At 43.7% G+C, this 22,103-nt stretch overlaps 1 protein-coding gene across 1 annotated transcript; it reads left to right on the top strand.

Annotated features, from left to right (window-relative positions):
* The first annotated feature begins 433 nt into the window (after nucleotides 1–433).
* On the top strand, nucleotides 434–14,485 carry brk1 (BRICK1 subunit of SCAR/WAVE actin nucleating complex). Its single transcript, XM_078543163.1, has 3 exons — nucleotides 434–596; nucleotides 11,550–11,632; nucleotides 13,832–14,485. The coding sequence occupies exons 1-3, from the start codon at nucleotides 479–481 to the stop codon at nucleotides 13,856–13,858; spliced, it is 228 nt and encodes a 75-aa protein (XP_078399289.1). The 5' UTR covers nucleotides 434–478; the 3' UTR covers nucleotides 13,859–14,485.
* Nucleotides 14,486–22,103: the final 7,618 nt, after the last annotated feature.

The raw sequence follows: 22,103 nt of genomic DNA, 5'->3' as shown, positions 1-22,103 counted from the left end.
TGCCATGTTTATGAATGAACTTGCGACCAATCAGTTACGTCCCCCTCCCGCCCTCTTACCAATCAATAACTTCTGCTTTAATCATAGATCTTTATTCGCCTTCATCATCATCGTTGCCCTCATAACATCGAAGTTAAGCCAATCACACCTCTCGCTGTTTCTTCAATGAAACCAATGGGAATCCAGATGTTACCACTTGTCAATCAGTTAACCAATCAGATCCTTCCTTTTCCCCAAAGGCGGCGCCCTGTTTCGCATTTAGCCTATAGGAGCTCTCGTTTCATCAGTTGTCTCAATCCACGCCCCTCTTGACCAATGATCTTTTCGTAACTCGCATTTCTGGGTTAGATATGACCAATCGGGCTGCTCGAGGCTTTGGTTTCGCATCACCCGTCCAATCAGCGCAGCGATTACAATATTTTTTGGGGGGGGAGGGGGGTGGGTTGTCTGGTCCAGGGGACGTATTCGTTCTTCAGCCATGGCGGGGCAGGGTGATCCGGTTCAGAGAGAGATCCACCAGGACTGGGCCAACAGGGAGTACATTGAGGTGATCACCAGCAGCATCAAAAAGATCGCAGATTTCCTCAATTCCTTCGGTAAGAAGCAGCAGCAGCCAGTGAATAATACAGTGACAGTAAGGCTACCAAAGGGAGAGCTTCCTCTTTGAGTATAACTCACTGGGTGCCAGTGATGCTGGGATTTAGGGCCTGGTTCAGCTCATATCCCGTCTTAGTTTGCGTCTCATATGAAGGTATTTGGGAAACTGCATTTAATTCCCAGTTATCGTTTCGGAGACTAGGGTTATAACGTGATGAGGGAGAGGCAGAGATAATTCCAAGGCGCTGACTTCCTGCCCTGTTATGCTCCCTTGGATATCAGTCGCCCTCTGAAACCTCACCGTGTGCGAATCTAGCCAATGAGTGTTAGCAGCTATTCGACCATGGCAGCATTGCAGTTCTCAGCTGGTCTTCAGTCAGGGTTTGCTGAGGCAAATCATATTATCCCAGCTGCCAGCCATCAGGTTGAGATCAACTCACTTAATGCAGTCTAGACATTGAATGTGTTTAAACCAGCTGTGTAATAGACTTAATGGCTGTGTGTATGTGTTAGAAGTCGTTCTGTTCATTCAGAGAAATAGCTCTGAATAAGCATAGTTAGATTCTTTCCCACTTATGACCAGCTGGGTCTCTCTTTTCTCAGGGAGGGGGGAAAGAAGGCTGAGGGTGACTTAATCAAGGTCTTTTAAAATTATGAAAGTTCTTTCTAGAGTGGATAGAGAGGGGAAGAGTATAACTAGAGGCCATCAATATAAGATAGTTACCAAGAAATCCAATAGGGAATTCAGAAGAAACTGCTTCACCCAAAGAGTGGTGAGAATGTGGAACTCGCTACCACAGGGAGCGGTTGGAGCAAATAGTACAGCTGTGTTTAAGGGGAAACTAGACAAGCATTTGAGGGAGAAGGGAACAAAGGGCGATGATGGTAGATTTAGATGAGGAAAGATGGGAGAAGGCTCAGGTAAAGCATAAATGCCAACATGGACTGGTTGGGCCATATATCCTATATCATGAAAAACCTTGTTGAATACCCCAATGCTGATGGTTTAAAGATTGTTTCTTGGATTCCCTGCTACCTTAGGTTAATCAAACCCAATGTCAAAGCAATGCATTGAAATCCACTAGACTGAGTAGCTGTAAAGAGGAACAACTCTGAACAGTATGTATTAAGGAGTGCTTTTATAGGACATCCTTTGGCACACAAGCTCATTACTCACTTCTTACCTCTTGTTTTCAACCTCCCTCAATGCAGCACTCACTCAGTACTGACCTGGAGATTGTGAGCAATCATCCAGTGAACTCTTAGCCTTCTGGAACTGAGGTGAAAGTGCTATCAACTGATGCCAAATTGAGCATGCGTATTAGGTTAATGGTGTATAAGTGTCTCAAGCTCTGAATTTTATATTTGAATGGAAGTCTGGTAGTTGTATGAAGGTAGGACATAGGAAAACCAGCATTGTAAAGAATGTCTTGGAATAAGGTTGACCTTCTAGTTGCACCACAGTATCTTTACAGTGCAGAAGGAGGCCATTCGGCCCATTGCGTCTGCACTGGCTCTCTGAAAGAGCCTTCCACGTAGTCCCACTCCCCTGCCTTATCCCCGTAACCTTGCACGTTCTCTCTTTTCAGGTAGCAATCCAATTCCCTTTTTGAAAAAAATTTTTCCTCACATCACTTTTACTCTTTTGCGTCAATTTTACTCTTTTTGCCAATTACTTTGAATCTGTGTCCACTAGCTCTTGATGTTCTCTTCGATCGGAACAGCTTCTCACCATTTACCCTGTCCATACCCCTCAGGATCTTGAATACCTCTACCAAGTCTCCACTCAACCTTCTTTTCTCCAAAGAAAACAGTCTTGACCCTTCCAATCTATCCTCATAGCTATCATTCTTCAACCCGGGAATCATTCTTGTGAATCTCCTCTGTACTCTCTCCAATGCTTTCGCATCCTTCCTCAGTATGGCGTCCAGATCTGGACGCAGTACTCCAGATGAGGCCTAACTAATGTAATGAGATTTCCAATTTGATTGTGTTTTGAAGTGTTCTCTGCCCAAGCTTTCCTGCAGCATGCAGTTTGGATATTTATGAAAATCACTTATTGCCCTCTGATTTCTAAGTCTCCCTGTCCTCCTCTCTCCCCTCGCCATAAACATGTCTGAGATGAGGAACTCACTGAGCCATGAGGTGAACTTAATGGGGACCCACAACTTGCCAACCTGAGCTCTTGTCACATGTAAATAAGTGCTGTTGCTCTGTGACCAGAGAGAGGAATGATTCCAGTCAAGCAATTCGTTTTACATTATCTCATAAAACATTATGGGTCAGTTCCTCATAGCTGTGTTGAGGACTGACTCCGGAAAGCAGATGCAACTAGCAAGCAGCCCTGTGTTTCAAACTTGCAGACAGGGCATAAATCCTGTTATTTTAACAGTAGCACCATCTTGCTGTCTTTTTCAATAAATATTGATGTCGTCGTCTTCATTCCTACAGTTTTTAGGAAAGGTTTAATCAGATATTATAAAGGAAGGGCATTTTAATTCAGTAAGAAAAATTCAAATAATTTCAAATTTGAAATTTACTCTTTCAATTCCCTTCTAGCCCCAAAGATTGACCCCCCAGTCTTCCCACTCTCTCATTTTTACCCCCCCCCCCCCCCCCCGCCTCAAAAATGAGATGTCTTCTGTGATTCTCCCTTTTAGATTTTGGTATGAAAAAGAACATCTGGATAGAATGCTGTTTGAGATTATGGGCTCAAAGGAAGTTAACTTTTTATTTTTATTTGCTCATGGGATGTGGGCGTTTCCCTAATTGCCCTTGTTCATAGTCAACCACATCGCTGTGGATTTGGAGTCACATGTAGGCCAGACCAGGTAAGGACAGCAGATTTCATTCCCTAAAGGGCATTAGTGAACCAGATGGGTTTTTACAACAATCGGCAATGGTTTCATGGTCATCATTAGATTTTAAATTCCAGATTTTTATTGAATTCAAATTTCACTATCTGCTTTGGTGTCGTTTGAGCCAGAGATCCCAGAGCATTACCCTGAGTCTCTGGAATACTAGTCCAGTGACAACACCACTATGCCACTGCACCCCCCCCCCATATTTATGGTAGAATATTTCTGACGGAGGAGCTGAAAGAAGGATGGGCGCTCTATAAAGTACCCTCAAGCCCCCTTGTATTATCAAAAGGATATGGAGGCACTGGAGAATGTGCAAAATAGATTTGTAAAGATGATGATGATGACCATCTTCAGTTCTCTGTCCGAAGGCAGGTCCAACCCACAGCATGCAACCTCCACCAATGGGTAGAGCGAGGAGGAAAGTTCCGAATCCACCCCACCAGAATGGGGATCGAATCCTGTGCTGTTGGCACCAATCTGCTCCACACTGACCGTGGCTAGCTCACTAAATTGCTGAGACAACATGCGCTTTTACATGCATGTTGTGGTCCGAAGTAACCGATAGTGATAATAGAAGCTCCAATTTTCTTTCCACCGCGCGACTGACCAGGAATCTTTCCCACTCTTACCTCCTGTATGTTGGAAGAATTTGCAGATTGATACTCTAACCTGTTTGGCTGCATTATGAATGCACCTCCCTTGGCCATCAAAGTCCTGGAGTGAGACTCGAACCCAGAGCTTCTTGCTCAGAAGCAGGGACATTACCCATTGCACCGCAAGAGCTCCTGTAAGCATGATACAAAAACTGAATGGTATAAGCTGAACAGGCAGGGATTCTTTGGACTAGAAAAGTTGAGGAGCGACCTGAATGAGATCATTGTGGCTGTCCTGTCAGATCCTTTCATTATGTTTCCACTTGTGGGGGAAATCAGAAGTAGGGGCTGTCGATATAAGATAGTCACTAATAAATCCAATAGAGAATTCAGGAGATACTACTTTACCCAGAGAGTGATTAGAATGTGGAATTTGCTACCACAAGGAGTAGTTGAAGTGACTAGGTGATGCTTTTAAAGGGAAACAAGATAAACACCAGGGAGATGGGAGGTTATACTGATAAGATTAGATGAAGAGGAATGGGAGGGGGCTTGTTTGGAGCATGAACACTATTTACCAGTTTGGCCAAATGATTTGGTTCTATGATGTATGTTCCATATATGTAAGTGATCGTGGGAGGCTCAGTGATAGAGGTGTAGTTAGTTTTTGGAGTACTGTTTTCCTTCTGCATCTCTTAAAAGTGCAGATTCTTATAATTCCAATTTTTATGCTGCTCTGTTTCACCTTGCCCATGATTGATTTGTAGCCAGTAGTTGAAACGTTCAAATTCAGTAGAAACATCAAGAAGCAGGTTGGCCATGTTTTTAAAAAAATAAATAAATAAATTCATTCACTGGATATGGACACCACTGGTAAGGTCAGTATTTATTGCCCATCCATAATTACACTTGGGAAAGTGGTGATGAGCCACCATCTTGATACTGAGTGTCTTGCCAGATCATTTCAGAGGGCGGGTAAGAGTCAACCACGTTGCTGTGGGTCTGGAGTCACATATAGGCCGGACCAGGTAAAGAGAGCAGATTTCCTTCCCTAAAGGACAGCAGTAAACCAGGTGGGTTTTTACAATGATTGATGGTAGTTGTCATGGTCAGCATTAGACTAGATGAGCTTTTAATTCCAGGTTTGTTAATTGACTTTAAATTCCACCAGCTGCAGTGGTGGGATTTGCACCCATGTCCCCAGAGAATTAGCCTGGGCCTCTGGGTTATTAGTCCAGTGACATCACAATACGCCTCCATCTCCCTTAAACATAAGTAATATACAAATCGTGCCCCATTTATGTATATGCCCCAGGGGTTTGGCTCCACCACAGAATTTGCTTTCTATGGACTTCAGTGAAAGGGAAGTCAGGAGGGGCTGTTGTTGTGTATAATGGGTGGTGAGTTCACTACTGCATCATGTGATACCCTTGCCAAGGTTGAAAGTTCCTTCCAGTGAGTAGCCTTTGGGGATGTCAGAAACCACAGCAAATGCTGTCCTCGCCTGATGTCCATGCAAAAGCATTTACTGGCAAGAGGCATTTGTTGGCAATCGAGAGCAGAAGCCCTGGCTGATTTACTTACCCTGTCAAGCTAAGGACACTGACATGCCCCTGGCTCCTGTCCTGACTTAAGATCAGCTAACCCAGTATAAATTAGCAATTCAGTCTAACGTTTTCCCAGCTGGTTTCATTCAATATCGTACAAGCTCACTGAGTTAAGAGGAATTTTTTTTTAAGGAACTTTATTTTGTTTCCCCAGTAATTACGTACAAAGCAATCCCAGCGATAAGCAACAGTCAACTCTTCTTGAGGACAGTTAGGGATGGGCAATAAATGCTGGCCTAGCCAGTGACGGCCACGTCCCATGAAAGAATAAAAGAAAAATTGCAGCTGTTCACAGCTTGTTCTGGGAGTAGGAACATGAGTGGGCCCCTCAAGCCTGTATGTTAGATCAAAGTTGGCCTGCACCTCAACTCTGTTTACCTGCCTCAGTTCTGTATCCTTTGATATCCTTGCCTGACAAAAAATCTATCTCCCTCAGCCTTGCAAACTCTAATTGTTCACAGCCTTTTAGAGAAGCGTGTTCTCCAACAGAACTGGGGGAGAGGAAATAAGATTAAAAATTGAAACCAATTTTATTAAGTCACCCTTCTGTGGTCTTGCACAGAGGGAGGCGAGACCAAATTTCATCATCACATGAAGTGGGTTTAGCATTATTCAGATCAAGGCTCTTGGGTGTTATTCCATCCCCATTCTAAAGCCATATGTTGTCTTCTATTTTTATATAGTACTTCAGTATTTCTAGTTAAACCGTGAGCATTGGAGTTGGTTGGAGCAAAGGAGTTTCTCTGCAGCACTGGCTGAGGATGTTCGGCTGCAGAGTGCAGTAGGGACAGAGATTACGGTTAATGATTTGCGGAAGGGTTTTGATTGACTATGTCACTGAACGCCTAACTGCAAAGCTTATTGAAAATAAAATATGCATACAATTAAAGGTAACAAATTAACAGTGAGGAAGGTTTTACACTAGAAGAGTGAAGAGATGGACATCAGTTTGTCCAAAGTAAAGGTTGGGCCATAGTTTGCTGTGTAGTTTTTGACACTATATTCAGAAAGGACATTAATTTAGTGTGCATACAATTATAGGTAGCAAATTAACAGAGTGAGGATGCTTTTACACCAGAAGAGTGCAGTGTAAACTCGCTGGATGATGCCAGTGTTGATAAACTAGTTAAGAGGAAAGAAGTGGATTATTTCCACTGGAGCAGAGAAGGCTGAGATATAGCAGGGGAATGGGATTGCTCTGTGGAGAGCAAGCATGGACTTGGTGGGCTGAATGGTCTTCTTCAGTGCTGTAATTACTTGGTATAGAAAAAGTCCTGGTAGTACTTAAATATTGGCAGCTGCTATGAAAGAAAAGACCTCCGCTATGAACATGTGTAGCTGGCTGGCTGAGCATTAGATAACGGCAAAGTGCTCTCAAAAGAACATCTGTTTCCAGAAGTTCCATTTTACTGAAAGATTTGTATTTCTTTGCATGGGTTAATATAAAACTCTTACTTGATTTAATAAAGTTTAGAGACTTGGCCTGGTAAGAGCGCAGAATGAGGAACCTGTTAGATGTAAATAAGTCCATGAAACACCAGCTTGCATTTATATCGTGCCTTTAACATAGTAAGTGCTTCACAGAAGATTATCAAACAAAATTTTTATCACTGAGCCGCGTAAGAGATATTAGGACAGGTAAAGCTTGGTTAAAGGGAGAGGTTTTAAGGGGTGTCTTTTTAAGGAGGAGAATGAATGGGAGATGTTTAAGGAGGGAAATCCTGAGCTTGGGGACCTAGGCATGCTGAAGGCACAGCCACCGATGTTGGAGTGATGAAAACCAGCCCAGCCGGGCAAGAATCCACAATTGGAAGAGCGCAAAGAGCTCGGAAGCATGGAGGATTGGAGAAGGTTACAGAGACGGGGAGAGGCAGGATCGGGGATTTGAATGAAAATAAGTTGTCTTTAGATAAAACTGCCATGTGCAGTGGATTCAGAAGGTCACAAGGGATGTGAAAGGATGGAGGATTACATGAAAAGCCATGTTGAACAGACTCGTGCCTGATTGCACGTGGTGAATTTCTACAGCATAATTAACATGGAGGTGGGGGGTGGAAATACCAATGTTAGCAATCTGAATCAAAAATATAAAGTTGCTAGAGGTAAGGAGCTGATTGTCTATTCTCTTCCCAGAAAGCAACCAGATTAGCATTCATCAGGGTCTAGCCCTGTCCACTCGGCCCCTCGAGCCTGCTCCGCCATTCAATAAGATCATGGCTGATCTGAATGTAACCTCAACCCCACATTCTTGCCTACGCCCGACTAACCTTTCACCCCCTTGTTTATCGAGCTCTGCTTTAAAAAATATTCAAAGGCTCTGCTTCCCCCACCTTTTGAGGAAGAGAGTTCCAAACACTCACAACCCCCCACCCCCCACCGAGAGAAAAAAATCCTCCTCATCTCTGTCTTGAGGTTTAATACCAAACAGCAGTTCAGAGGGATGGAGCTAACAATCCTCGGCACAGATGCAGACTGGCCAGCTGTGTGTTTGCAACATTTGGTTTTTAACCCTGGCCACAAGTGCAGTTGCTGATATAAAGAGTTCTCAAAAGCTATGAAATTGTTAAAAGATCAAGATGAATGGATTATTTTGGCACTTTCAAATTGATGCTTCTGTTGAGCCGGGAGCTTGGGGGGTGCAGGGGGAGGAGCGCGTTAGGGTTAGAATGAAGGTTTAAATGTTTAATGTTCCAGACAGATGCCTGAATTAATCCTAGACATTTATTTTGCCATCTTCCAGTTCCGCTATGAGAAGCGGAGACAGCTAATTCCTGTTTTTCCCCCCTCGCACCACAGTATGTTCTAGACCTTAGACTGGCTGAAGTGTCCAAGAAGCGGGCAGCCAAGGGGGTCCTTCGGCCCGACTGCCCCCTCTCCCAAGGCTGGGTATGTGTCTTGCTGTCCCTGGGGAAGGGCGCACGGTGTCCGGTGAAAGCTCGACTCCTTCCGCAATTGGGGGGGGTCATTGTAGGGACTGGAGTGCCTTGCCAACACAAGGAACAACATTGTGCTTTAATTTGATAAGTTTCCTTTTCTTTTGCTTATAATTTGTAGTTTATTGTTTGTGCCTGTTTGAAAAATTGCCACTTTTGATTTCTTCTGTTGCTCGAGTCATCTGAGTTGGCATTTTATAGGCATATGTTGCTATGCAACCTGACATGAGAATGCTAGGGATGTACATGATTTATCCAAGGGCTTTTTCCCCCTCCATTACTGAATGAAGTTTCTGCTCCCCGCTCTTACAATTCCCCCTCTTACAATTCAACTTGGCAGCAGCTACCAGTGTTGTTACAAAGTAACAACTCCCCTTCCCTTCCTTGACACCTCTGTCTCCATTTCAGGTGATAGACTGTCCACCAATATTCATTACATGCCCACTGACTCCCACAGCTACCTCGACTACAGCTCCTCACACTCCACTTCCTGTAAGGACTCCATCCCATTCTGAGTTCCTTCATCTGTCACATTTGTCCCCATGATGCCACTTTCCAAAACGGTGCTTCTGGCATGTCTTCCTTCTCCCTTAACTGAGGTTTCCCACCCACGGTGGTTGACAGGGCATTCAGCCCTGTGTCTGACCCATCTCCTGCACCTCTGCCCTCATATCTTCCCCTCCTTCCCAGAACCATGATAGGGTCCCCCTTGTCCTCACTTTTCACCCCACCAGCCTCCACATTCAAAGGATCATCCTTCGCCATTTCCGCCAACTCCAGCATGATGCCACCACCAAACACATCTTCCCCTCACCCCCCCCCCCCTCCAAATTCCCATCAGTATTCTGTAGGGACCGTTCCCTCCGGCACACCCTGGTCCACTCCTCCATCACCCCCAACACCTCATTCCCTTCGCACGGCACCTTCCCATGCAAATTACAGAAGATGTAACACCTGCCCCTTTACCTCCTCACATCCAAGGCCCCAAACACTCCTTTCAGTCGAAGCAGTGCTTCACTTGCACTTCCCTCAATTTAGTCTACTGCATCCGCCGCTCTCAGTGTGGTCTCCTCTACATTGGGGAGACCAAACGCAGACCGGGTGACAGCTTTGCAGAACACCTTTGGTCTGTCCGCAAGCATGACCCAGATCTCCCTGTTGCTTGCCATTTCAACACTCCACCCTGCTCTCATGCCCACATGTCCGTCCTTGGCCTGCTGCAATGTTCCAGTGAAGCTCAACGCAAACTGGAGGAACAGCACCTCATCTTCCGACTAGGCACCTTACAGCCTTCTGGACTTAACATGAGTTCAGCAACTTCAGACCATGAACTCTCCTCCGTCCTCGCCCCTTTTTTTAACCCCCTTTTTTATACATTCATTTTTATTCTTTATCCACTTATTTTTATTCATTTTATCTGTGGTTTTATCCCCTTTTTTTTTTTTATCCCATTTTCTAAACCCCCGCCTGCCCATCCCCTACAGGGCCATCTGTTACTTGTTCTTTCACACAATGTTATCCTTGTTCTGCTATAATCACACTCTGCTTTCTTATCTTTATGCCACTATTAGCACCTTTTTTTAGCACTAACCACTACCATTAACACTCTCTTTATCCTTCAGTTTATGACATCTTTGTCAATCCCTCCTCTGTCCCTGCCTATCACTGGCCTTCTATCCAGCTTCACCTGCCCCACCCCCTCTTAAACAGTATAAATTGCATCACATTTGCACTTCTCTTCAGCTCTGAAGAAGTTTACACCGACTCGAAACGTTAACTCTGTTTCTCTCTCCACAGCTGCTGCCAGACCTGCTGAGTTTTCCCAGCATTTCCTGTTTTTGTTACAAAGTATATTTAGTACATCGGTGCCAATATTCAATGAGGAAAGTCCTATCTAAGCTAACGCATTGTGTCATTATGCTTCAAGTGTGATGCTGTTACTTCATCATCTCAAATTAACTTCCCTGCCACCACCAGCCCCAGTTCTTTCACAATACAAATGAACGTTGCATGCAAATTTCATACACGCATCACTGCATTTAACTGAAATTCTAACGATGCTGCTGATTATTGATGCAAAATTTCAAGTAACCTGTGCTACGTATTTTGCCTGTCTTGTAAAATTGAATCCCACATAGTGCACGCCCCATAAGCAGTTGGTGTGTGCAGCCAGCATGGAAATGAGCTGTAGTGTATCTAAGCAAATTGCATTCCTGCAGTGACTGGCCTCGAGCTGTTTTTGCAGCACCCCAGTGCTGGTGCTGGTTTCACCAATAGAACGGCAGCACGAAATAAACCTGCCGGATTCTCCTCTTTTAGTATCGGTGGTACCGTCTTTTGGGTGGGATGTCAAACTGAGGCCCCGGCTGCCCCCTCGGGCAATGTCCCCTTTAAGTTGTGTGGCTGCACAGCAACCTGAAAGTCCCTGCGCAGGTCATGCACAAAAAAAAAAATTAAAGGGGCCATGCACTTAAACAAATCGCCTGTGCACTTTAGCTAAAAAAAATTGGAGAGAGTCTTGCTCTCAGATGGATGTGAAAGATCCTATTTTCAAAGAAGAGCAGGGCAGTTCTCCCTGGTGTCCTAACCAATTCCTCAACCAACATCTTTAAAGCAAATTAGCTAGCTGTTATGTCACTGCTGCTGAATGCAGATTGCATGCCCGGTTTCTTGTATTACTAAAGCGACTACATTTCAAAAGTATTTGATTTACTGCAAAATGCTTTGGGTCATCCTGAGGTTGTGAAAGGCACTATATAAATGCAAGCCTTTGTTTCTTCATACTGAAATCTCTTGGTCTTTTGCTTTAAAGTATTCAGTTAAGTTTGCTGTGGTATTGCTTGTGTATCTGGCACAAAATATAGACAACTTTGGGTTAGTATTGGTGTTAATTTTGTGCCGTCCAAATGAATACTACACGTACACTGGAAGGTAAAGTGTGATATTTTCTTGTAGACATGTCCTGCCGTTCCCGGTTAGCTACACTGAATGAAAAACTGACAGCACTAGAGCGAAGGATTGAATACATCGAAGCAAGGGTAAGAGGGACCTAGTTGGATTTATTGTGCATTGGAAAATTTATATTGAGAGAAAATGTTTAATTCTTTGGTAAATTTAACCTTTCAGCAGTTGTTTCTTCCCATGTTGCACCAATCAGTCGGGTGTCCGGTCGTATAAAATTAATTCTGATAAATCGGGGAGGCTTGTGAATGTGTTCGACTGACATGGTGGTGGACATCTCATTGTCGCATATTAAGGACTTCAGGATATTGAGTTTGTGATTCAATATAATTCCATATAATAATTATTTTTACCTTTTTTTGTGCGACACTCTGAACCTAAGAAATAGGAGTACGTCCCATGGCTCCTTGCCTGCTGCACTATTCAATAAGATCGTGGCTGCCCTTCGAACTCAACTTTGCTTTCCCACCCATTCCTCAAATCCCTGATTCCCTTAAGAGTCCAAAAACCTATCGATCTCAGCCTTCGATATACTCATTGACTGAACATGTAAAACCTTCTGGACTAGAGAATTCCAAAGATACACACCCCTCGGTGAGGAAACGAAATTCTCCTCCTCAGTCTGAAATGGATGACCCCTAATCCTGAGGCTATGCCCCATGCCCCTTCCACCCACCTACAAACCCACTGCCCCACCTCCACCCTCCCTCAGTTCTAGATTTTCTAGCCACTGATAGCAGCCCCTGAGTATCTACCCTGTCAAGCCTTTCAGAATCTTGTAACCTGTTTTACCTTGAAATTTGGACTGAGAAATGAAACGTTTCATGTGGACGCCTAGTATCGGCATCAAACACTTTCAGGTAAAGTCCTGCATCCATAGCCCCCAATGTGTCTTGATTCCACCCTCTGAAGAGCACCCTCTCCCACACCATGTGCAATTCTTCATTTCCAGCGCTGGTTACCCTGTCAGCCCTGTCTCTGTCAGGACAGCTTTATGCTTTTCCAGTAACAACTACTCAAAGCTCATTCCACAACAGCCCCCCTGACCCTGGTCTGCAATAGATGAAAGAGACTTTCAACTCCTGTACTCTGAGTTGGCCTCAAACCCCAATCCCAGAAGTGAGAGAATTTCATTTTGAAGATCATCACTGCCAATAAATGCTCCGCTTCAAGCTCACTTTAACAGCCTGAAAGAGTGATTGGCATTTGGCACTTGTGTTTGAACTTGTGGGGAGGCAGGGCCAATTTCATGAGCCTATTTACGCAATATTAGTGCACTTTATTCTGACAAATCACCTTGAAGTGTTATCTGGCTTAAAATATACTGTTGGACATGGGACTTGCAAGATGAGAAAAATACATCTAGTTCACCTTCTACCATCCTTGTAGTCAAATGTTATAATTGGCTAATTATAGCAAAAGTTTAACCAAGTACTATAGGTTTTAAAGAAAGATAACTTGGCACATTTTAAACTTGGCGCCGTATAGGTGTAAACACGTGTGTAAGTGTAACTTTCACCTGTTTTAACGTTCTGTGCATGTGACGTTCAGTATTGGATTCCTGGACATGCCCGTTCACTGCTTTATAACATGCTATTCCTTGGCTCATTTCCCCATCTAAAACTTCAAATGATCCAGATCGCTGTTGGGAACATGGCAGATTACTTTACAGTCAGAGCATTGACCATTGCTCAGAGACTCTCGATGTGACTCTTGCATGCGGAGGATGCAATAAGCATTTCTGAAGCTTGTCTAAACTGAAGCTGATTCTATTCAGTGTATAAACATAGGAAAGTGGTGCACTAACGGCTGCTGTTTCAAGGCCCAGGAACCTCTCTTTTCCCCCCCCCCCACCCCCAACTGCCAAAACAAAAGGTAAAGGCTTCTGTGGTAAACATTGTATTGTGTGTCCCACAGCTCCATAACCACCCAAGGAATGGAGCCAGGCTGCATTAGTGCTGTAACAGAGTCTGACATGTAGGCGTGTAGCAATAACGTGAGCCCCATAGCACAAGTGATATTCTGTAGGGGAAGAATTATTTATTTTTTTTATGTGATTTTTGTTTTTGGACAGAATAAGACGATTGGCTATGTGGCTTTTTTCAGTTTTCTTCATCCTTTTTGATAGCGTTGGTTTTACACACTTCACCTTAGTGGCCATTCTTTGGGTGTAAGTTGGAGAGTGTCCCTGGAGGAACCGAGTGCAACAAGGTAGTAATATTGTTTGTGATGAGGACCTGGTGCTAATTGTACACTCTCTTGGTTTTGTTTTACAGGTAACCAAGGGGGAGACCCTGACTTAAAAAAGGTGTGTCTCAAGAACTGCTTGGAGTGTGGACTTGATGTAATCATGTCAGTGATGAACCAATACCATCACAAGTCTAGCCATCAAACTTCTGTCCCTTTCTGTCTTAATTCTGATCATTGGAAGCTTTTTACAAGAGAGTTTGAAATAATGAGGACTGCGAATTCCAAACTACCCATACCCTGGTTAGCACTCTCATATGTAAAGAGGAGGCACTGAATTAAATGGGTGGGGGTGGGGTTGGGGGAGGGAACATGGGCCAGGGGGGTGGGAGGGAGAGAGGGAGGGTATTGTGCCAACTGTGTTTGTGGTGGTTTTTTTCCCCCAAGGTTTCTAGAACTGTTCTAACTGAACTGTAACGTAAGCGGAGTCCTTTCTTTCCATTTTACCCTTTGAATAATATCTAACCATTTGTAATGTTCAGCATGCTAGCTATCCAGCTAGCTCCTGGATGAGCAAATAACTGCGGTGTTTCTTAGCATTGCGTATGTAACAATTTTTTTTGGGGGGGGTGGTGGGGCAGTGGGTATCACACGTAAATTATCATGTTGTGGTTTATTTTCATTGCTCCAGTGTGGTTCATTGTATATTGAAAATAAATATGTGGAATAAAACCATTTTTTTTTTCATGTCATTAAAGGAGTATATTGCACTTGAAGCATTTTTCAGCTATGCTGGAGTGGGGAGTGACAATGGCACTATTAAGAGTTCTTACCTATCTAAATGCATTTTCCTCTTAATCAGCAGGAATGCCTTGTCTTATAACAACGCAGGGTTGTTTAGCAACTGGAGCAGTTGCACAGCTGTAGTTTATTGAGCCCGCCTTCACCACAAATAGCCATCCCTGACATAGTAGTAAGAATAGTATCTATAACTTTTCAGAAAAAAATGATATACACTACACTTCATTTGGAAGTCAAATCGCAGTGCTAGTGACTCCACAAAGATTAAAACACCCTTCACGACTTCTGGACATCCCAAAGTGCCTCAGAACAAATGTACTATTTGAAACGCGGCCACTGTTGTGATTTAGGAAACGTGGCAGCCAATTTGTGCAATGGGGTTCCACAAACAGCAAGGCGATGATGGCCAGAATTGGTTGAGGGATAGATTTTGGCCAAGACATTGGAGAGAACTCTCCTGTTCTTCACAGTAGCGCCATGGGATCTTTTATACGCTGATTCTAATTACCTGAGAAATTGCTGCAGGCTGCGTCTCCGCATGTTTCCACAGGAACGAAAATAAGTCACCGGCCCTTGACATAGCCAGCAAACCTCAACGGTTAACAGCAGCACAGGCCTCGCAACAAGTTGCTAGTCGATAACCTTGGGAATGGAACAGAGCACAACCGAATGAAAGGCTGGGAATATTATGGCATGGAGGGATTCACTGATCTGCCTTTTGGCTGTTCAATGTACTAAATTTGCAGGACATCTTGCACTGTATGTTACCACAAGGGAGTACAAACTCTAGCTGCAGAAAGGGGAAGCTTAGATTTAACCACTGTGCACTGACATTGGGGAATATGTGAAACCGTGGATTCAGCATAGCAACAAAATAGATAATTGACTGAGAGCCATTGTGCGCGAGCGATTTGTGCATGGTCACTTTCAGGCTTTCTACCCTTATGTCCCTTTCATATTGCCTCTGCTGCCGATTTCTAAATCCAATCAGCTGATGGGAAATTTCAACACCAAAGGTATTTGAAATACAGCATTCGGGTCTACTTTTAAGTTTTCCTGACCCTTGAGAATGTATACAAAGTACATCATGCAAAATGCAGTTGGAAAATGTTTGATTATGAAAAGGGCGGGGTGGGGGGGAGATGAATGTAATATTGCTAATGCTCTTTCAAATACATAAGTTTGAATGAAGAGAGTTTTCACAATTAAAAGTAACGTGCAGCCTAGTTATGTTTAACACTTTTTAAAATAATGATAGTACAAAATGTTTCTGTTGCTGGACTAGAAAGCAAAAGACATCAGGCCAGACGGAATAAATGAGGGGAGTGGAAGTTTAAGACCAGAACAAAGGAAAGTTTCACTAAAGAGCTTTTTGATGGTGAAAAGCGGTGTCCTTTTGAAATTTCTCCCAATTAACTCTTCAAAGAGGGGAAAAAAAAGTCTCAAATCAAAGCATTTTTGGTGAATTTCTGTTTCACAAGTTAATTAATGAGCTAGCCTAGTGGAAAAGAACTATTTTTAAAACAAACTTTTTTTGCACAGTCAGGTTTGAGAGTGATCAAAACTTAAGATGCTTATGATTCATGAGAAGGAATTAAAATGCTGCAGTAGGTTTTCGAGAAATCCATTGGAATTTCTGTTTTTGCCATTGATTGGTTTTGTTATTTGTGGTTTAGAAGCTGGAGATATGTTGACCATCAGAATGCTACTTGTCCTTAAATTAGGAAGTACAACATTTTTCATGCTGTTTCCAGCGAGTTTATCAGCTATTAGGGTTGCCAACTGTGATTCAATGTATTCCTGGAGATTGCATCACATGACTTGCCCCCAAACTCCAGCCATTCGTCAGCCAACACACCCATCCTTGCTACGTGCTGCCTTCCTACACCAATTGGAAAGCAAAAAGACTCATTACCTAACTGATGCTTGATTGTTAGCCAAACAGCCTTTTTTTTTTACCCCCATGTTCAGCATTTTTGTATCTGGTAAAGAGAAATGTGCAGCGAAATTTTTAAAAATACATTTTTTTTTAAATGTCTTGACTCTTTCTCCGGTATTGCACAGAGCAGTGTCCTGGGGATTGATCTTCAATTCCTTGGGGGGGGGTTAACAACCTGATCAGCAACGGAGGTACACCCCCAGCCCCCGCTACATTATCGCTTTGGACACAAAATCATACTTCAGTCTATCGCAATACAAAGCAGCTGGACGCCAGTCTACACAGTCCATTTGATTTGTTCTTTCAGTGTTTCAATCTAACTTTAAAAAAAAAACCAATGTTGTGATAATGGGCATTTACTTTGTTTAAAACAGGTAAATACAAGAAAACCTATTCTGTAATCCACACGATCCACATACATAAACTGAATCAATTTTAGTATGTTCGGTTAGCAATTTCTCTTTCACAAGAACCAAAATAGCCTCTGATTTCATTAGCATAAGTTTTCAAATTTTACATGTAAGGGCAAACCTGGTTAATTTGCATTTGTAAATGAGTCTGGTGAACACAATTAATTTGTGATCCACATTTGCATGATTTATGCTCCCTGAGTTTCACATGTCAATTTTTTTGGTGTAATTTAGTAAAGTCACCCCCAAAATGCATTCAAAAATATTAACAAACGCTGAACAAGGCTTGCCCAGTATTCTCCAATTGCAGCTAATTGCAGCCAGTCTTTGTTCAAGAAGAATCTGTCCTCCAAAAGACTTTCTGACTACAATCAAAAGTTCCATTGAAACATCATGCCTCATTTGTTTAAAAAATATATACTGTAGTTAGGCTGATGTCTTTTTATTTATAATTTTCCCTCCATTAAGACTGTTATACACTACAAATATCATATGCAGTACTAATGCATTGCAAGATCGCCATGATGTCCCTTCAGCCCTTTTGATCTAATCCTTGTAGTATCTGACTGCCTCTTAAATGAGCACAAGTCTCAATCATACTTCCAGGAAATTTGCTCTCAATGTTGGTCACCCACTGTGTGAAGAGCTACTGCTTCACAACTCTGAATCCTAGGTTGTGACCTCCTGGGCCCAATTTTTTCTGGAAGCTTGTTGGCTGGTGACTTCTAGATGTTACAGATGCCTGCCTGAAATGGGCATTGGGCACCTTGCATCTGAGAGTTGGTGTCCTAGTGCCCATCATGGGGCCTGACCATAATTGGGACCAGCAAATGAGCAGTGCTTACATTCAATACGCTTTGCCTAGTTGTCCTGGGACTTGACCAGAAATTCTTAAGGAGTTACTGGAGACAGGTCAATTTTTGAAAAAAAAAGTTAGAGAAGTTTTTTTAGAGTTTCTGTGCAGCCAGGAGTGTTTGTCCTGGCTGCCCAAACGCACGCTTCTCCTTCGGCAGTTCCCTCGGGATCGCAGATGACTCCGGTTCGATGTGTTCCCAGATGACTAAGTCCAAAGTGTGATCTGCAGACTCTGCCATGTGAGGGGCAGGTGCGTTGAAGGTTAGAGTAGTTAGGTTGTTTGGAGGTTTGTGTGCTCCCTCCAGTGCTTTGACTTCACCTCTGCATGTTCCCTCAAAGTCTCTCAGTCTCTTGATGTGTCTGGTGCCTTCCCACATGAGCCTTCTCCACTTTGGTCTCAAGCATGTGCGCCACACACACACACACGTACTCAGGTCAGACTGGGCCCGGCCCCACTGTTTAGAACCCTTCTCTTCCCCCTCCCATGCCCTTTCCTCTCCCCGACAGCTGGCTTATCCAGTCGAAGTTTTGGTGGTGCCAAGTGGGAAGCTGTATCTGAGGGTCGTGAGTCTTTGGAACTCTCATCCTCAAAAGGCAGCGGAAGCAGAGCCTTTGAATATCTTTAAGGCAGAGCTAGATAGATTCTTGATAAGCAAGGGGGTGAAAGGCTATTGGGGTAGATGGGAATGTGGAGCTGAAGTTACAATCAGATCAGCCATGATCTTATTGAATGGCAGAGCGGGCTGAATGGCCTATTCCTGCTCCTAGTTTGTATGTTATCATGTCTTCCTTATTCTGGCACTTTCCCTTTAACTCTGACACTCTCTGGCACCTTCCCTTTAACTTTGATAGTCTCAGACAGCTCTCCTTTAACTCTGACTGCTTCTGATGCATCTTTAAATGCTACTGCCTTTAAATTTAGCAGGAATTATTTAACATAACTCTACTAACATAATAGACACGTTCTTTAAGATTCAGAAAATTGGGAAGTTATTTGGTTATTAATAAAAATATTTAATGTTTACACCATGCCCTTTCTTCCCCTCTCTCTCCAGTACTTTGCTGTTAAAGGGGCACTGTTTCTACAGGAATGCTTCATTATTGTGTTAGAAGGTGATGTAACTTGCATCGTTAATAGTTCTGTACCCACCACCACCCCCACCCTCCAAACAAAATAAAAGCAAATTAAATTCCACAGGCAATAAGGTGAGCCTAGTGGCATGTCATGGAATAAAATAAAATCCTTTTAGGAAGAATAGAGCACGTGAATTTCTGTAGAGCTTCTCCCAATTGTCCTTCACTAGCAGAGCTATGGAAACCTTGGGGAAATCATTGTCAACAGCACCTAAGCCATTTTCCTGGGGTTTCCGCTGTTCTTCCATCAAAGTTACAGTGAATGGTGTAGTATAAAGGGTTAGTGCTAAATATGTAAATTGTCTACATCATCAGTGATGTAAGATCACATGACAACAGAATATACTGAGAGATAGTTCTATGTAGAGCCTCGTGCTAAGCCTGTGTTGTACGTAGGTAGTAGAATATTCAATAAAAGGTGAAGTTTACCAACTGCCTTGCCTCCAGCAGTATCTGTAAATCCAGAACATGGCCACCCCCATCCAAGACCTGCAACAATGATAAGAGAAATGATTGGGGGAACAGAACATAAAAGTAAGGAGGGGGATTGAACATAAAAGTAAGGATGTTATGCTTCAGTTATACAGGGCATTGGTGAGACTGCACCTTGAATACTGTGTGCAGTTTTGGTCTCCTTATTTAGGGAAGGATGTAAATGCATTGCAGGCGGTTCAAAGGAGGTTTACTAGATTAATACCTGGAATGAGTGGGTTGTTTTATGAGGAAAGGTTGGATAGACTGGGCTTGTTTCCACTGGAGTTTAGAAGAGTGAGGAGCGATTTGATTGAAGTATACAAGATCCTGAACGGCCTTGGCAAGATGGACATCGAAAGGATGTTTCATCTTGCGGGTTTTAAAATTAGGGGTCGCCCTTTTAGGACAGAGATGAGGATAATTTTTTTCTCTCTGAGGATTGTGCGACTTTGGAACTCTCTGCTTCAGAGGGTGGAGGAGGCGGGGTCATTGAATATTTTTAAGGCAGAGGTAGATAGATTCTTGTTGGGTAAGAGAATCAAAGGTTATCGGGGTTAGATGGGAATGTGGAAATTGAAACACAAGAAGATCAGCCATGATCTTATTGAAGAGCAGAGCAGGCTCGAATGGCCGACTCATGTTCCTATTTCTTATGTTATGTTCTAATTCAGGTAGACATCCCTCCCCTGGGTGTCAGCTACCTGGTGGCTTAGTGGGTGATCACCACCTGAGGCGATATTCAGCTCCTTGGCATGGAAAGATGCCCAGTTTCGATTGCTGGGCCTGTGCTGAGCTTCAGCCTTCTGGCCCTAACGTTGAGTTCAACCACTTTTCACCTTACCCACCCCTCCAACTTTCTGCTACCGATAGCAAGGATGGCTGCATTAGAGCCATTCAGAGTGGAAAAGGTGTGGATCTGTGCTTGGAGTGGGGGCTTCTCCATCTGTACATGGCCAATGGGGTGACTATACCGCTGGGGTCCACTTGATTTCCTTCATTCAAGGGCCAAGGCAGAATTCTCCTTTACTCCAGTTTCCAATACTTCCCTCCAGTTCAGCCATTCTGCTGTAACTATTTCACTCCTCTGAATCCAATGTTGAGACTGGTCTCCTTATCTTCATCTTTTACCTTGACCCCACTCCCACCTTCCACTCTTTACCATTTTTAAAATATTTGTTCGCGGGATGTGGGCGTCGCTGGCTGGGCCAGCATTTATTGCCCATCCCTACTTGCCCTTGAGAAGGTGGTGGTGAGCTGCCTTCTTGAACCGCTGCAGTCCATGTGGTACAGGTACACCCACAGTGCTGTTAGGGAGGAAGTCCCAGGGTTTTGACCCAGCAACAGTGAAGGGGTGGCTCTGGTTGGAGTAATTGGATGCAGTGCAGTGTTATGTAATAGAAAAGTAACACTGAAATTGAAAGAAAAAACCTACAAGACCAGCCTTGTTGGATAGGGCAGGAACTTGAGCAACATCAAGATAAAAGGAAGAATGATAGGATATTAATGAGATGTGGAGGCTGAGATGGATGTGTGGAGTAACGAGAAAGGACAAAACCAGGAATCAGCACACCAGAGGGTCAGTGAAGATTGTGGGAGCATCAGAGAAAGTAGCCAAGAAGGGATTGAAGTGATTATGGACATCTGTCCTGGGTGGCGAGGCATATGATGGAGATGGGACTGCCAGGAAGAAGTGGAAAAGGAAGGCCCAAGACCAGGTGGTAAGATGCGGTGGCGAGAGACTTAAACACAATGGGATTGGAAGAGGAATGTGTGACTGACAGGAGGAGATGGGGAAGGGAGGTCAACCAGCATTGTGGTGACCCCAAGTAAAATTGGAGAAACTGAGAGAAGAAGAATAAAAATAGGAGACAGTGAAGGATCGGCAATATAGGTCCAGGTCAGGATGGTGAGTGGCTTAGGAGGTGGCGGTGTTCCCATGGGTCTGCTGCCCTTGTCTTTCTAGATGGTAGAGGTTGCGGGTTTGGAAGGTGCTGTTGAAGGGGGCTTGGTGAGTTCCCGCAGTGCAACTGGTAAAGTATTTCCAGCATTTTCTGTTTTTATTTCAACGAGGGCTAAGTTGGATGTGCTACAGTTGGATTCAGTGCCACCGGGTTAGGGAAGGCAGGAGGAGAGGGGTTGATGAGGGTGTAAATCAGCCAGGGATTCTGTTCCTACTTGCTACCAGGTAACTCCTGTTCCAAAGCGTGGAGATTGGGGAAAGCCAGGACTGGCTCAGCTGTGAAGCCTCTGTGGTTGAATAGCCTGCAGCGCTTACTGTTGAGGCCCATCTTTGGTGAGGTATCAAGTGTGCTGGTGAACTGCACGTCAGCATGACTCAGGCCTTTGGGAGAAGAGGGACAGAGAAATGAATGAAACCATGGTCCCAGCCAAATGTTGTTTTACACTTTTCATGCCAAGCTCAAATTTCAGTGCCTGACACATGACTTTTGTTAAGGACTCAGAGGATAATTCAGAAAGGATTGCTATTGTAAAATTATTTTCTTTAGAAACATATTTGATAGGTTGCGCGGGACAATGGGGGACTTTTTGTGTTTACTGAGCATCGTATTTCTAGAAATGTCTCTTTCTCCGGCCATCGTTCAAAAGCCGGGATGCACAGTTTCACCCTGCCACTTTAAATCACAATCTTCTTTGATTGTGAAATAAGGGAGAGGTGAAAGTGTAAACTGGAGAACAGCAGAGAGAGGGAGAGAGAGAGAGGTCAGTACACACAGCAGCTGTTAGCAC

Source organism: Cetorhinus maximus, chromosome 6 (assembly GCF_964194155.1).
Source record: "Cetorhinus maximus chromosome 6, sCetMax3.hap1.1, whole genome shotgun sequence".
NCBI classification, from domain to species: Eukaryota; Metazoa; Chordata; class Chondrichthyes; order Lamniformes; family Cetorhinidae; genus Cetorhinus; species Cetorhinus maximus.
The sequence above is the reverse complement of the archived record's forward strand: the minus strand, read 5'-3'. Positions and strand labels throughout refer to the sequence as shown.